General features: G+C 34.3%; 1 protein-coding gene across 2 annotated transcripts in view; it reads left to right on the forward strand.

The window, feature by feature from the left end:
• FAM135A (family with sequence similarity 135 member A) overlaps positions 1-13,757 on the forward strand; it is a 114,496-nt gene that overhangs the window by 68,303 nt on the left and 32,436 nt on the right. For both annotated transcript variants that reach the window (XM_069487314.1, XM_069487313.1), the window contains 2 exons: positions 11,966-12,039; positions 13,436-13,590. In XM_069487314.1, coding sequence (XP_069343415.1) covers positions 11,966-12,039; positions 13,436-13,590 — 229 coding nt within the window. The remainder of the gene's footprint in view (positions 1-11,965; positions 12,040-13,435; positions 13,591-13,757) is intronic.

Below are 13,757 nucleotides of genomic sequence, written 5' to 3' on the forward strand. Positions count from 1 at the left end.
AGCAGTTATTTTAATGGTAAAATGTTTAAAGGATATAACTTAACCCTTTATTTAATTGAGAGAAGTATTGTGCTTAGGACTGCTGCTAGTACAGTTTTCTTGGAATAATTAATTTGTTGCATTCAATTGGAAAAATCCACATGTTAAGGGGGACAGAAATGGTTTTTTAATCTAAATTTAATTAATGTATTTATCTATGTTTTAATAGACTCTCATGCCTGCTGTCAGTATATATTAATATTTGATTTTTTAAAAATGTATAGTCCTCAGAGAGGTTTAGCCCAGAAACTTTGTATTCAAGAGATCTAAATTTTGTAAATGCTTATACAGTCATGTGTCACTTAATGATGGGGATACTTTCTGAGAAATGTGTCATTAGGCAATTTTGTATTGTGTGAACATCATAGAGTGTCCTTACACAAACCTAGATGGAATAGCCTACTACACACTTAGGCTATATAATAAAGCCAGTTGCTCCTGGGCTACAAACCTGTACAGCATGTTAGTGTACTGAATACTGTAGACAGTTGTAATATAGTGTTAAGTATTCATGTATCTAAACCTATCTAAACATAAAAAAGTATAGTAAAAATATGGTATTGTAATCTTATGGGACTACCTTCATATATGTGGCCCATTGTTGACCTAAATGGTATTAGATGTAACATGACTGTACAAGCTTCTTGAATTATTAATATCACCTGTAACATATTTTGAAAACCAACAAATAATATTGACTGTTTTAATTACTTCAAAAATGACCTTGTGCTGCTTTTCAGTCAATTCCCACACCCCATAAGCAACCACGGCCTTGATTTCTATCACCATAGTTTAATATTATCTATTTTTAAAATCTATAAGAATAGTATTTCTATTTGCTTCACTCAACATTATTTTTTTTTTAGATTAGCCCATGTTGTCGTATATATCAGTAGTTCATTTCTTTTTATTGCTGAGTAGTATTTTATTGTATGGTATACCATAATTTATTTAACTGTTCTGTTGATGATTTGTTTTCTTTTTATTTTTTTGCTATTCTGAATAAAGATGCATAAACATTCTTCTATAATACAAATCTTTTTGTGACCATAGGTTATTATTTTATTGCATAAATACATAGGAGTGGAATTGATTGGTCATAAGGTAGATTTATCTTTAACTTCATAAAAAATACCCATTTTTTTCCAAAATGGCCATATAGTTTTAAACTCCTACCATCAATGTATGAGAATTCCAGTTGTTTGACATGCTTGCATTATTTGGTGTTGTCAGTCTTTAGCCACTATAGTGGGTGTAAAGTGGAATTTCATTATAGTTTTATTTTGTATTTCTCTGCTGGCTACTGATACAGGGGGATTGGGTTATGACTTCAGTTTTGTAAAGTGTTAAATTAGGTAGTCTTTTTATTGACTTATTAGGAATATTTATTCTAGTTATAGGTCCACTGTCAAATATATGTATTCAAAAAATTCTCTTATCCTATAGTTTATATTTTCATTTTCTCAGTGGCATACTTCAATAAGAGAATATTTGTTTAAATACAGTTTATCTTTTTATTCTTTTATGTTTAGTGCTTTTGTATCCTCCCTAAGAAATCTTTGTGTATCACAAAGTCATGAAAATATTCTCCTATGTTTACTTCAGGAAGCATTAGAATTACAGCTCTTACATTTCGGTCCATAGTTCATCTTGAATTAATTTTTGAATTTAATGTGAGATGTAGGGGTCAAGAGTCATTTTTTTCCTGTTCAGTTCCAGCATCATTTATTCAAAAGACTTTTTTTTTCCCCTATTGAATTGCCTTAGCATCTTTATTGGAAATCAGTTGACTATTGATTTGGGTCTATTTCTTGACTTTCTTTTCTGTTCCATTGGCCTATCATGTATCTTTATGTTAATACCACACTAACTTGATTATAGTGGTATTAGAGTAAGTCTTACAGCCAGGCAATTGTTAAGTCCTCCAATTTTTTTTTTTTTTTTTGAAATTGTTTTGGCTATTCCAGATCCCTTCCATTTCAATACAAATTTTAAATTAGTTTGTCAATTTCTATTTTTTTAAAAATCCGATTTTAGTTTATATTGAGTAAAATCTGTAGGTAAATTTAGAGAAAATTGCCTCCTTAACCATACTGAGTCAAACAGTCCATGGATATTGTATAGCTCCCCATTTATTTAGCTCTCAATTTCTCTCAGAAGTGTATTTGTAGTTTTCAGTGTCTTAAATTTATTCATAAGCATTTCATATTATCTATGCCATTGTAAATAATTTCTTTTAATTTCATTTGCCAAGCAGTTGCTCCTAGGATGTAGAAGTACAATTTTTGCATATTGGCCTTATATTTTATGGCCTTACTAAATTTTAGGTATTCTATAAGTCTTAATTAGGCCAGGTTGGTTGATACGGTTGTTCACTCTATATTCCGGATTGACTTTTTTTCCCCTCCCCTGTTCTCTACTTTAAAGATACAGCATTGTCTTCTGGCCTCTATAGTCTCTGATCAGAAGTCAATTATTTAATTGTTGTTCCCCTCTCACTGCTTTTAGGATTTTTCTCTTTATCCTTGGTTTCTAATCATTTGACTATGATGTGCATTGTTTTTTTTTTTTTTTTTTTTGTTGAGACAGAGTCTCACTTTGTTGCCCAGGCTAGAGTGAGTGCCGTGGCGTCAGCTTAGCTCACAGCAACCTCAAACTCCTGGGCTTAAGCGATCCTCCTGTCTCAGCCTCCCGAGTAGCTGGGACTACAGGCATGCGCCACTATGCCCGGCTAATTTTTTCTATATAGATTTTTAGGTGTCCATATAATGTCTTTCTATTTTTAGTAGAGACGGGGTCTCGCTCAGGTTGGTCTCGAACTCCTGACCTTGAGCAATCCACCCGCCTCGGCCTCCCAGAGTGCTAGGATTACAGGCGTGAGCCACCGCGCCCGGCCTATGATGTGCATTGTTGTAGTTTTCTTTGTATATATCCTGCTTGGATAATGGATTTGCTGATATTCTTAGAATCATAAGTTTATTTTTACCAATTTTTGAAAAATTTGCCATTATACCTTCAGATATTTTTTGTGCCCTGTTTCTTTCTCTGTCGTCTGCCTCTTATACTCTAATTTCGCTTATTAATGTATTATATCATTTGATATTCTGTTTTTCAGCAGTTTTTCTCTATGTTCTTCAGATTGAATAATTTCTGTTATTCTACCTTCAGATTCATTAACTCTTTCCTGTAGTGTCTAATCTGCTCTTAATCTCCTCTAGTAAAATTTCATTTTGGATAGTATACATTTTACTTCTGACGTTTCCATTTGGCGCTCTCTCTCTCTCTCTTTTTTTTTTTTTTTTTTTTTTTTGTGATAGTTCTTTTTTTCTGATGCAGTTTCCTATCTGTTCACTCATGCTTATCAGCTTCTTTCAGTCATTGGGCAATTTATAATCATTGCTTAACAGTATTTGCCTGGCCTTCTAGTTTCCAGTCCAGCATATAAAAGTCTTGGAAGTCATCATACTCCCATCCTAACAAGAAAAAAGCTGAACAAATTAAAATTCACAACTCTTCTTAGATCTATTAGAGAATTAAGATCACAGGCAAACAGCTATCTCCATAATTGGAAAATCAGATAGTGAGTTACAGAGAATCCCATCTAATGGAGCAAAAACCACCACTGCAGCCAGTAATCAGGGTAGAAAAACTTAAACTGTAATTGATGAATTTCTGGACACTCAGTGTAGACAAACAAGTTAAAAATTCAGGGGGTAGGGTAGTCCCCATACTTTCATGACTTTTGCCTTCAAGAGCCTCACCAGGTTCTCATTGTGAAGATTGGAGAAAATCCCCTAATGCTTCTGGCTAGGGGAGAGGGAATGTAGCCATTTTGAAATATGTCCCAGAACATTCTGTCCTTCTTAACAAGACACGCCTCAATGGAAATTAGCCTAACTGACCTGAGGGAAGGGAAATATCCTATCCCTGCCCTCTCTACCCTTCTATGTGGGGCGGTGGGGGGGAGGGGGGAAGAAAAATACCCAATTTATCATACGTTACTAGGAAAGTACAAATTAAAACAATGAGATCACCACTATGCACCTATAACAAGGGCTAAAATCCAAAATACTGACAACAGCAAATGTTGGGGGGACGTGGAACAGGAACTCTCATTCATTGCTGGCAGGAATGCAAAATGGGATGGCCACTTTGGAAGGCAATTACTCTTACCTTATAAATTCAGCTGTCACACTTGTTGGTATTTACCCAAATGAGTTGAAATCTTATGTCTACACAAAAACCTACACATGAATGTTTATAGCAGCTTTATTTATAATTGCCAAACCTTGAAAACAGCCAAGATGTCCTTCAGTAGGAGACTGGATAGAAAAACTTATACATTCATAGAATAGAATATTATTTAGCAGTAAAAAGAAATGATCAATCCTTGAAAGCATGTTTCAAACCAAGAGAAATGATCTAAAAAGGCTATACGTATACTGTATGATTCCAACTATATGACATTATGGAAAAGGAAAAACTGTGGAGACAGTAAAAACATCAGTGGTTGCCAAGAGCTCAGGGGGTTGGAGGGGGAGGGTAGATGGAGGGACAAAAAGGTGGAGCATAGGGTTTTTAGGGCAATAAAACTATTCTGTGTGATATTGTAATGGTAGGTACATATCATTATACATTTCTCAAAGCCCGCAGAATGGACAACACTAAGAGTGAACCTTAATGTAAACCATGGGTTTTAATTAATATATCACTATTAGTTCATCGGTTGTAACAATTGTACCACATTAACACAAGATGTAATAATAGAGGAAACTGGAGGGGTGGGGGTGGGGGAGAAGGGCTATGTGGGAACTCTTTGTATTTCTGATCAATTTTTCTATAAACCTAAAAGTGCTCAAAAAATAGAGTTCATCACTTTAAAAAAAATAGAATTCTCTGCTAATTCTAACATCTGAATTCTGTTGGAGTCTATTTCTGCTGACGGCTTTTATCTCTTGATTGCAAGTTACATTTTCCTGCTTCTTTGCATGTCTAGTACGTGTTCTTCAATACTTGAAACAGTTGCTTCCTGTATTTTATCCAGTTTTATAGTTATTTTCAGAAGGAGGGCAAGTTTCATACCAATTTGTCTGTGATACAGTAAGTAGAAGTTAAGGTTTTAACACTAGCTGTACATTAGAATCACCCTGGGAAACTTTTTAAAAACTACCACTGCTGGATGAGGTACAGACCTGGGTAATATTTTAAAGTTCTCCATGTGATTAACCAGAGTTAGGCTATGCCCTGAATAAGATTATTTTTCTAGGAAGAGTAGGAACAGAAATTTGACCCATCTGCCTTCGAGTTCAGTTGCATCTGCCTGTAGGAGAAGGTGCTGAAATTTGCACTACAAAGCTGCCATATAGATTAGCAAGACCCCAGGTTCTAATGTGTAGCTACTACCTTCCAGTAAGGAAACCAGTGAGTCAGTGAATTCTGATTACCTTTTACTGAGATTTTTAAGATCTTAAAATGATATATTCAACAATATTGATAAATTTATGTTCTAGAAGAGGGAAAGAGTTAGAAATAGCTTGTATTCTTTCCCAGTTAAAGAACGTCTACAATGATGTGTTATCTATTCACATCATTAAGTTTGCACTTTTAAAGAAGAGATACTTATCTCTAAAACTACGTGATCTGATATTCTTATAGTACAACCATATATATGAACCTTAATATATTAAGCTCTATTTTCTAAAGTAGAAGGACTTCTTTCTGGGAACATATGCTTATTTATAGTGTTTAATTAGATGCTTTTTGTTTCATATTTTGCAAGATTTGAAGTTTGCAAACTTCCAATTTCACTGTGATTATAAACAAAATGTATTATAGCTTTTGTGTGTATATATACAAAACATATCTAGCGTTTTTAGTAAATAAGTCTATACAAAAGTAAATTTTGTTATTTTCAAAAAATGTGCATTTTAAAGGGTAAATTTTTTTCTTAAATTAATTATTCTAACTATTTTAAATGGAAACTTTCTGATGTGATTCATGGTTCCCTCCTTTTGCAAGTAGACTATGCAGGCACCTCATTTCATTGCTCTCTTTGCTTTATTGTGCTCCAAGGATATTGTGTTTTATACAAATTGAAGTTTTGCAGCACCCCTGCATCAAGTAAGTCTTATTGGCACCATATTTCCAACAACATGTGCTCCCCTAAAGTCTTTTTATCACATTTTGGTAATTACTGCAATATTTCAAACTTTTTCATCATTATTTTATCTGTTATGGTGATCTCTAATCAGTGATCTTTCGTGTTACTATTGTAATTGTTTTGGGGCACCATGAATCATGCCCATATAAGACAGCAGGATTAATCAATATATGTTGTGTATATTCTCATTGCTCCACCAACCTACTTTCCTCTGTGTCTCTGCCTCCCCTCAGGCCTCCTTATTCCCTGAGACACAATAATATGACCAAACAACCCTGCAATGGCCTCTAAATGTTCAAGTAAAAGGATGAGTTGCATGTCTCACTTTAAATCAAAAGCTAAAAATGATTAAGTTTAGTGAGGAAGGCATATCAAAAGCCCATGTAGGTCAAAAGGTAGGCCTCTTATGCCAAATAGTTAGCTAAGTTGTGAATGCAAAGGATAAGTTCTTGAAGGAAATTGTAGGTGCTAGTTCAGTGAATACATGAATGATAAGAAAGTGAAAGAGCCTTATTGCTAATGGGGAGAAAGTTTGAGTGGTCTGGATAGAAGTTCAAGCCACCCACAACATTCCCTTAAGCCAAAGCCTAATCCAGAGCTAAGCCCTAACTCTCTCCAATTCTGTGAAGGCTGAGAGAGGCCAAAAAGCTAAAGAAGAAAAGTTTGAAGCTAGCAGAAGTTGGTTCATGACGTTTAAGGAAAGAAGCTATTTCCGTAGCATAAAAGTGGAAAGTGAAGCAGCAAATGCTGGTGTAGAAGCTGTAGCAAGTTATCCAGAAGATCTAGCTAAGATCATTAATGAAGGTGACTAAACTAAACAACAGATTTTCAATGACAGACTTCTGTTGGAAGAAGATGCCATCTAGGACTTTCATAGCTAGAGAGAAGTCAATGCGTAGCTTCAAAGCTTCCAAGGACAAACTGACTCTCATTTAGGGGCTAATACAGTTGGTGATTTGAAGTTGAAGCTAATGCTTATTTACCATTCTGAAAATCCTGACTCCCTTAAGAATTATGCTAAATTGACCCTGCCTATGCTCTAGAAATAGACAATGAAGCCTGAATGACAGCACATCTATTTACTACCAAATACAGGCAGTCCTTAGGTTACAGACAACCTAATTTATGGTGTTCCATACTGAAAAATCGGCTCCCAAGGCTCCCCATAAGGATACTTTATAATTAAATTAATAATTCAGGAAATAGTTTCTTCTGTGCATGCAGACAAACCTGCATGGCATAAACGGTTCATTGGCACAGCATCTTTACACTAGCAGCTAATCTCATTGTTTGTATGGTCACTTACACACAGCATCACTTCATCTTTTTTATTTGATTTTGTGAGTCTGTGTTTACCCTTAAGACCATACCTGCAAAGCAAAAGTCCAAGTGAGCCTGCAGCAAAGAGAGAGGTGATTACAATGGAAACAAAAGTAGAAATAATAAAGCATTCAGAGAAAGGCCAGATGGCATCATTCACTGGGAAAGCATTAGGCTTCGGTCAGTCGACTGTCGTAAGAAGTATAAAGGATAAAGTGAGAATAATGGAACATGTGAAAGGCAGTGCTCCAATGAAAGCAACAATTATTACTAAGCAGCATAGTGAATTAATTATTGAAATGGAAAGGTTATTAATTGATTTGGTTAGAAGATGAAAATAGCATAACATTCTTATTAGCCTAGTGCTGATGCAACATTAGGTGAGTGTTAACTTCTAATATTCTTTTTTGAAATTTCTCCCATCTCGTATCTCAACTTTTTGTATGAGTTTGTTTTTATGTTCTGTTTGAATTAAAAGAAAGAGCACAATAGTCTCTGTAAATTATTACTATTACAGTACAGGGGTTTTATTACTACAGTATTACACACTGTTATTATATAATGGCTACATATAAGCCATTATAGTATTATTATTATTACCGTATATGTGCTATTCATCAGGCATCCAGGTTACATACAAATTCAACCTAAAAACATATCAGGAACATATTTTGTCCATACTCTGTGGTCTGCCTATATTTTAAGCCCACTGTTGAGACCTGCTGCTCAGGAAAAAAGACTTTTTCAAAATATTGCTGTTCACTGACAGTGCACCTCACTCAAGAGCTCTGATGGAGATTTACAAGGAGATTTAATGTTATTTTCATGCCTGTTAGCACATCATTCTGCAGCCATGGATTAAGGAGTAATTTTATCTTTCAAGTCTTATTATTTAAGAAATACATTTTGTAAGACTATAGCTGCCACAGATAGTGATTCCTCTGATGGATCTGGGCAAATTGAAGGGTAAATTGAAACCCTTCTGGAAAGTATTCTCCATTCTAGGTGGCATTACGATCATTCATGATTCGTGGTAGGACGTCAAAATATCAACACGTGCAGGAGTTTAGATTCAAAATCTCATGGATGACTTTGAGGGGGTCAAAGACTTCAGCTGCAGCTGGGGTGGAAATAGCAAGAGAACTAGAATTAGAAGTAGAGCCTGAAGATGTGACTGAATTGCTGCAATCTCATAATAAAACTTGGATGGATGAGGAGTTGCTTCTTACGGATGACCAAAAATGTGGTTTCTTGAGATGGAATCTACTCCTGGTGAAGATGCTGTGAATATTGTTGCAATGACAAGGGACTTAGAATGTTACATAAAGTTAGTTCATAAAGCAGTGGCAAGGTTAGAGAGGATTGATTCCAATTTTAAAAGAAAATCTACTCTGGGTAAAATGCTATCAGAAGGCATTGCATGCCACAGAGAAATTTTTCATGAAAGGAAGTCAATCAATGCAACAAACTTAATTGTTGTCTTAATTTAAGAAATTGTCCCAGCCTCCCCAATCTTCAGCAATCACCACCCTGGTCAGTCAGCAGCCATCAACATGGAGGCACTGGCAAAACCATTACAATTCACTGAAGAGTCAGATGACTATTAGCATTTTTTTAGCAGTAACGTATTTTTAATTCAGGTATGTACTTTTTTTAGACATAATGCTATAGCACATTTAATTGACAACCATATAGTATAAACATTTATATATACTGGAAAACAAAAACATTCATGTGACTTGCTTTATTGAGATACTCACTTTATTGCCATAGTCTGGAACTGAACCCACAATGTCTACGAGGTATGCCTGTACTGAACATAATTTAGCCCTTTCACAATGATTTAGTATCATTATGAATTTTATTTAATGTGCTCAACGTTAATACACTAGTGTTCCATGCTATAAAAAAATAACGAGATATTTGATCCTCCATTAAAATGAAAAGGTCCCAAGTTATATTAATTTAATTTCTTCTGTGTGCTTTTTTATAGGGATAGTCTAGGGTTTTGTTTTTTTTAGCATCATTTCTTATAACTGCCAATGTACACTTACCTCTATAGTTCTTCATTTTCCTTTGTCTAATTTTCTCTCTTAATGTGCTGTGGATTGAGAAACCAGATACTTAAACCATGCAGAATTGTATCAGATAGTAAATATAAATTAGTGTTGTGTAGTAAAAGGGCTTTATGGTATTTTGCTATAAGTATAATGCAAGGACTTAACATTTGCTCAGTAACATTGGCAAGACACCTTCTTTTTTTAAGGCAACATAGATATTATAATCTCTCAGATGTAGACCCTGCATTCAAGATTAGAATCTAATATGGATATACACATATAAAATTGTATTGTAAAAAATATTGTGTTAGCAATTTGAATAACATATTAGGTCATACACAGATAAAGGAGCATTTAACTCTGTAAAGCATCAGTGAATACCCATTTTTGAATGCTCAGTTTTTTCCTTGTAGCTCTGCTTAATTTTGAACAGTTGATGTTGTCAAATAAGTGAAATTTTTTAAAAAAGTACAAACACACCCCTGATTTTTTATAAACATATATAACGAAAGCAGTAATATATATTCCTCATATTCTAAGTTTAAATTTATAAATTTAACATTTTTTTCGTATATATGTCTTTTGCCTAAAATTAAAGCTGTATTACCATCAGGTGGCAGTCATACCTTAGTGATGGCCACACTCTACAGTTAATAAGTTTATTCATTACACATTGCTGCAGCATGATCATCATGGTGAGAGAGAATTTAGAAAGAGAAGTTCATATATGAGTGCATACAGAAATGGAAAGATTTTCTGGTAGTGGATTCTTAATACAGAAAGGAAAAGATAAGTGGTTTGGAGCACAAGATTTGGAGTTTCTTAAATTTTTATTTGAATCCCAGGTGTATTACTTATTAGCTATCTTGTCCTTGCCAAGTAATTAACCTCTTTGTGCCTGCCTCATTTTCCTCACTTATTAAATGAATATATCTACTCTATAGGATTTTGATACAGTTTAAAGCAAAAAATGAAAATTAAGAAATGAAAATAGAGCCTAGTAGGTAAGATACTGTCAAGAAATGATAGTTATTGTAGGACTTAGGGAAGGTAGAGAGGGAAAAGCAACTAGCCAGTTTTACACTCCCAGCTACAACTGTAAGAATCCAGAAAACTTAAAGATGCTTCCCCCCCACCACCACTTTATAGCCTCCAGGGAAAACATCTCTAGGAGATAGGCTGACAGGCCAATACTTTTTCTCACCTTTCCCTTAGTGTTGGAGAGAAAGAAGAGGCAATTGGACAGCATTTGAAAGTAAAGACATAGATTGCATCCTTGTCATTAAAGAATCATACTTATCTTTCCCAGCCTTCCTAATTGACTTGTTCCTCTGAAGACTCAGGCTCATCCGCTTAGGGAAAGAAGTTTAGTAAGTCAGAAATTAATCTGGCCAGACCTTGATGACAAGTAAAATACATATCTAATTCATTGTACATTTGAAAACCAAAGAACCCTAGATCATATTCCCTTTAGGAAAGAGTCTTAGATATAACATAATTTCAAGATATAATGTGATTTCTCTCCCTGCTCTGTACTGTCCACATAAGACATCTTTTCCATCTTTGTTGCTTAACATTGTTCCAGTAGCTGAGAGAGCCTTTCCTTTCATAACTAAAAATGAAAGGGTTAAAATACAAATATGATGGAAGAAATATTCAGCTAGATTCAACAAGCTTTTACCAAGTGTTTGTTTCTATAACATGCCAAGGTACATATTTTGGGGAATACAAAGGTCATCAAAACAGTTCCTACTCTAAAGAACATTACACTTTAGGAGGGGAGATGTTTCATATATACAATTATTTTAACGCAAAATGTGAATGCTATAAAGGCAATTAGAATAGCTTATATTTATATATACTCTCCAGATTACAAACTGTTATATGTTACATTGTTCTTCAGAATAACCTTATATACAGGATAAGTGTTAGGTTTAATTTAACAATGAGTCACCTGAGGCTCAAAGATTAAATACCTAAAGTCACTATGCCAGAAAGTCAGTTCAGCTGGCACATGCGTGGATGCCTGGAACATAGCATAGTGGAAGTGCTGTCTGATTGTATTGTCTTCTCCATGTGTTGAGTGGGCACTATTCCAGGTATACTGAGGATGTAGTGCCAAATAAGACAATCTTTGCCTTTAAGGAGGATAAGTGGGATCTAGAATGTAAACCTAAATTTCTCACTCTAAAGTCTGTTGTTTCTTTTATTTCATGCAGTACCAAAATAAGTGCTTAGGCAACAATGAAGAGGGAGAAAGGAAGTTTAATTCTCACAGGGTAGTTATGGAAGGTCTAATGGAGGTGGTTTCTCTCCCTACCATCCAATGCCAGATTGACTTTTTAAATGTACCATATTATTAATACTCTGTCTTGGAATTTTTTAGGTACGCAGATTTTCTGAGGCATTCTTTTGTTTTGAACATCCAAGAGAAGCTGCCATTGCATATCAGGAACTTCAGTGAGTAGTATAAATCCAAAATTAAAATGATTTTATTTCCTTTAACATAAGATATCTATCTTAGAATTTATCAGTAACAGAATATACATTATTAACAGTAGAAGAAATTAGGGGAATTTAAAGTTCAGAAGTCCCCTTTTTAATCAAATAGAGTTTAATCTTATGACTTACTTCATGAAAGCCCGATACTTTACACATAAAGAAGCATAATGCACTGTACCGCTTCCTCCTCTTTTTTATCAGATCTACTATAACCTGGTAGTCCCATACATCTCTGGCTCCAGCCTTCCATTTGGCTATCTTGCTCTGTCTTTATTTTCACAGGTCAGCATCTGTTACATTCATCATTTTTTATTACAGATTTTCATAGGTACTGCTTTCTGCAATGTAAATGATTTACAGTTAAAATATCCTGAATAAATGCCTTCCATCTTTCCTACTGAGTATATTTATGTCTGGTTTTCTTTGGCTTTAAAGAATATTTTGAGGACATTATGCTGAGCAAAAGTAGCTAGACGTAAAAGAGTAAATACTGTGTGATTCTATTTATATGAAATTCTCAAACAGGTAAAACTGAGGTGAAAAAAGTCAAGACAGTGGTTGTCTTGGCGTTGACTTGGGCTGAGAGATTGGGAAGACATGAGGGAACTCTGAGTAGATGGAAATGTTCTGTATCATGTATCCATTTGTCAGAATCATACAGCTAAGATTTTTATAATTCAGTACATTTAAATTATACTTCAAAAGAACTGTAAATAATAGTAGAGGTTGGGGTAGGTAGTGAGTCATGAGGTATAGATAAAACAAGAAGGGCAAATGTTAATTGTTGAAGCTGGGTGATGGGTATATGGGATTTTTTAATACTATTCTGTTTACTTTGATTTGTTCAAAATTTTCCACAAGAAAAGTCTTTTTAACTGTTCTATATTGGAAAGTTATATACCTTGTTTTAAATAGCTGTTAATTTTATTCATCAATATATATTAAGTAAAGCAGTGACAATGGAACACATTTTTTTCCCAGCACTATCATCAGATAATCAGTGGGCATTTAAGCTTTTGGTATTTCTCCTATATGCTATTCACAGCAGATTAGGAAGTTCAGACATTAAGCATAGAGACTCACATTGAAATAACATAAAGTATAGAAGAATATAATAGAAATTAAATAATTTATTAGCAAACCATAATTTTATAAGTCAATAATTTATTGCCAAAAAACCGTAATTTTCATTTTACCAGTTTTTATCTCTCACCAAGCAGCTTTTTCATAAGGAGATTACGTCTTCAAAAAGGGAGATAGGAATGATAGGGGGAAGGGGACAGAATAGAGTCTGTAAAGTAGTGTTGGGTGTAATTTTTTTAAATTATAATCTGACTTAAGAAATATTTTTCAGTGCTCAGAGTCATCTACAGATGTGCACCGCTATCAAAAATACTTCCTTCTGCAGTTCTCTTCCACCCCTACCTATTGAATGTAGTGAATTAGATGGAGATCTCAATTCATTACCTATAATCTTTGAAGATAGGTATTTAGATTCAGTTATTGATGGTAAGTATAATCTAACTAAAATATACAAGCTATCTGTATAGTTTTCAGTATATTCTTCCTAATATACATAAAACCATTCCCTAATGTGGAGCAGTTTTTTTCCCCCTGTAGTTTTATTTATTTTTGAGGATATTAGAAAGTTATAGTTAGAAAAAGTAGTCTTAATC

The sequence above is a fragment of the Eulemur rufifrons genome, chromosome 15 (assembly GCF_041146395.1).
Source record: "Eulemur rufifrons isolate Redbay chromosome 15, OSU_ERuf_1, whole genome shotgun sequence".
In the NCBI taxonomy this organism is placed as follows: Eukaryota; Metazoa; Chordata; class Mammalia; order Primates; family Lemuridae; genus Eulemur; species Eulemur rufifrons.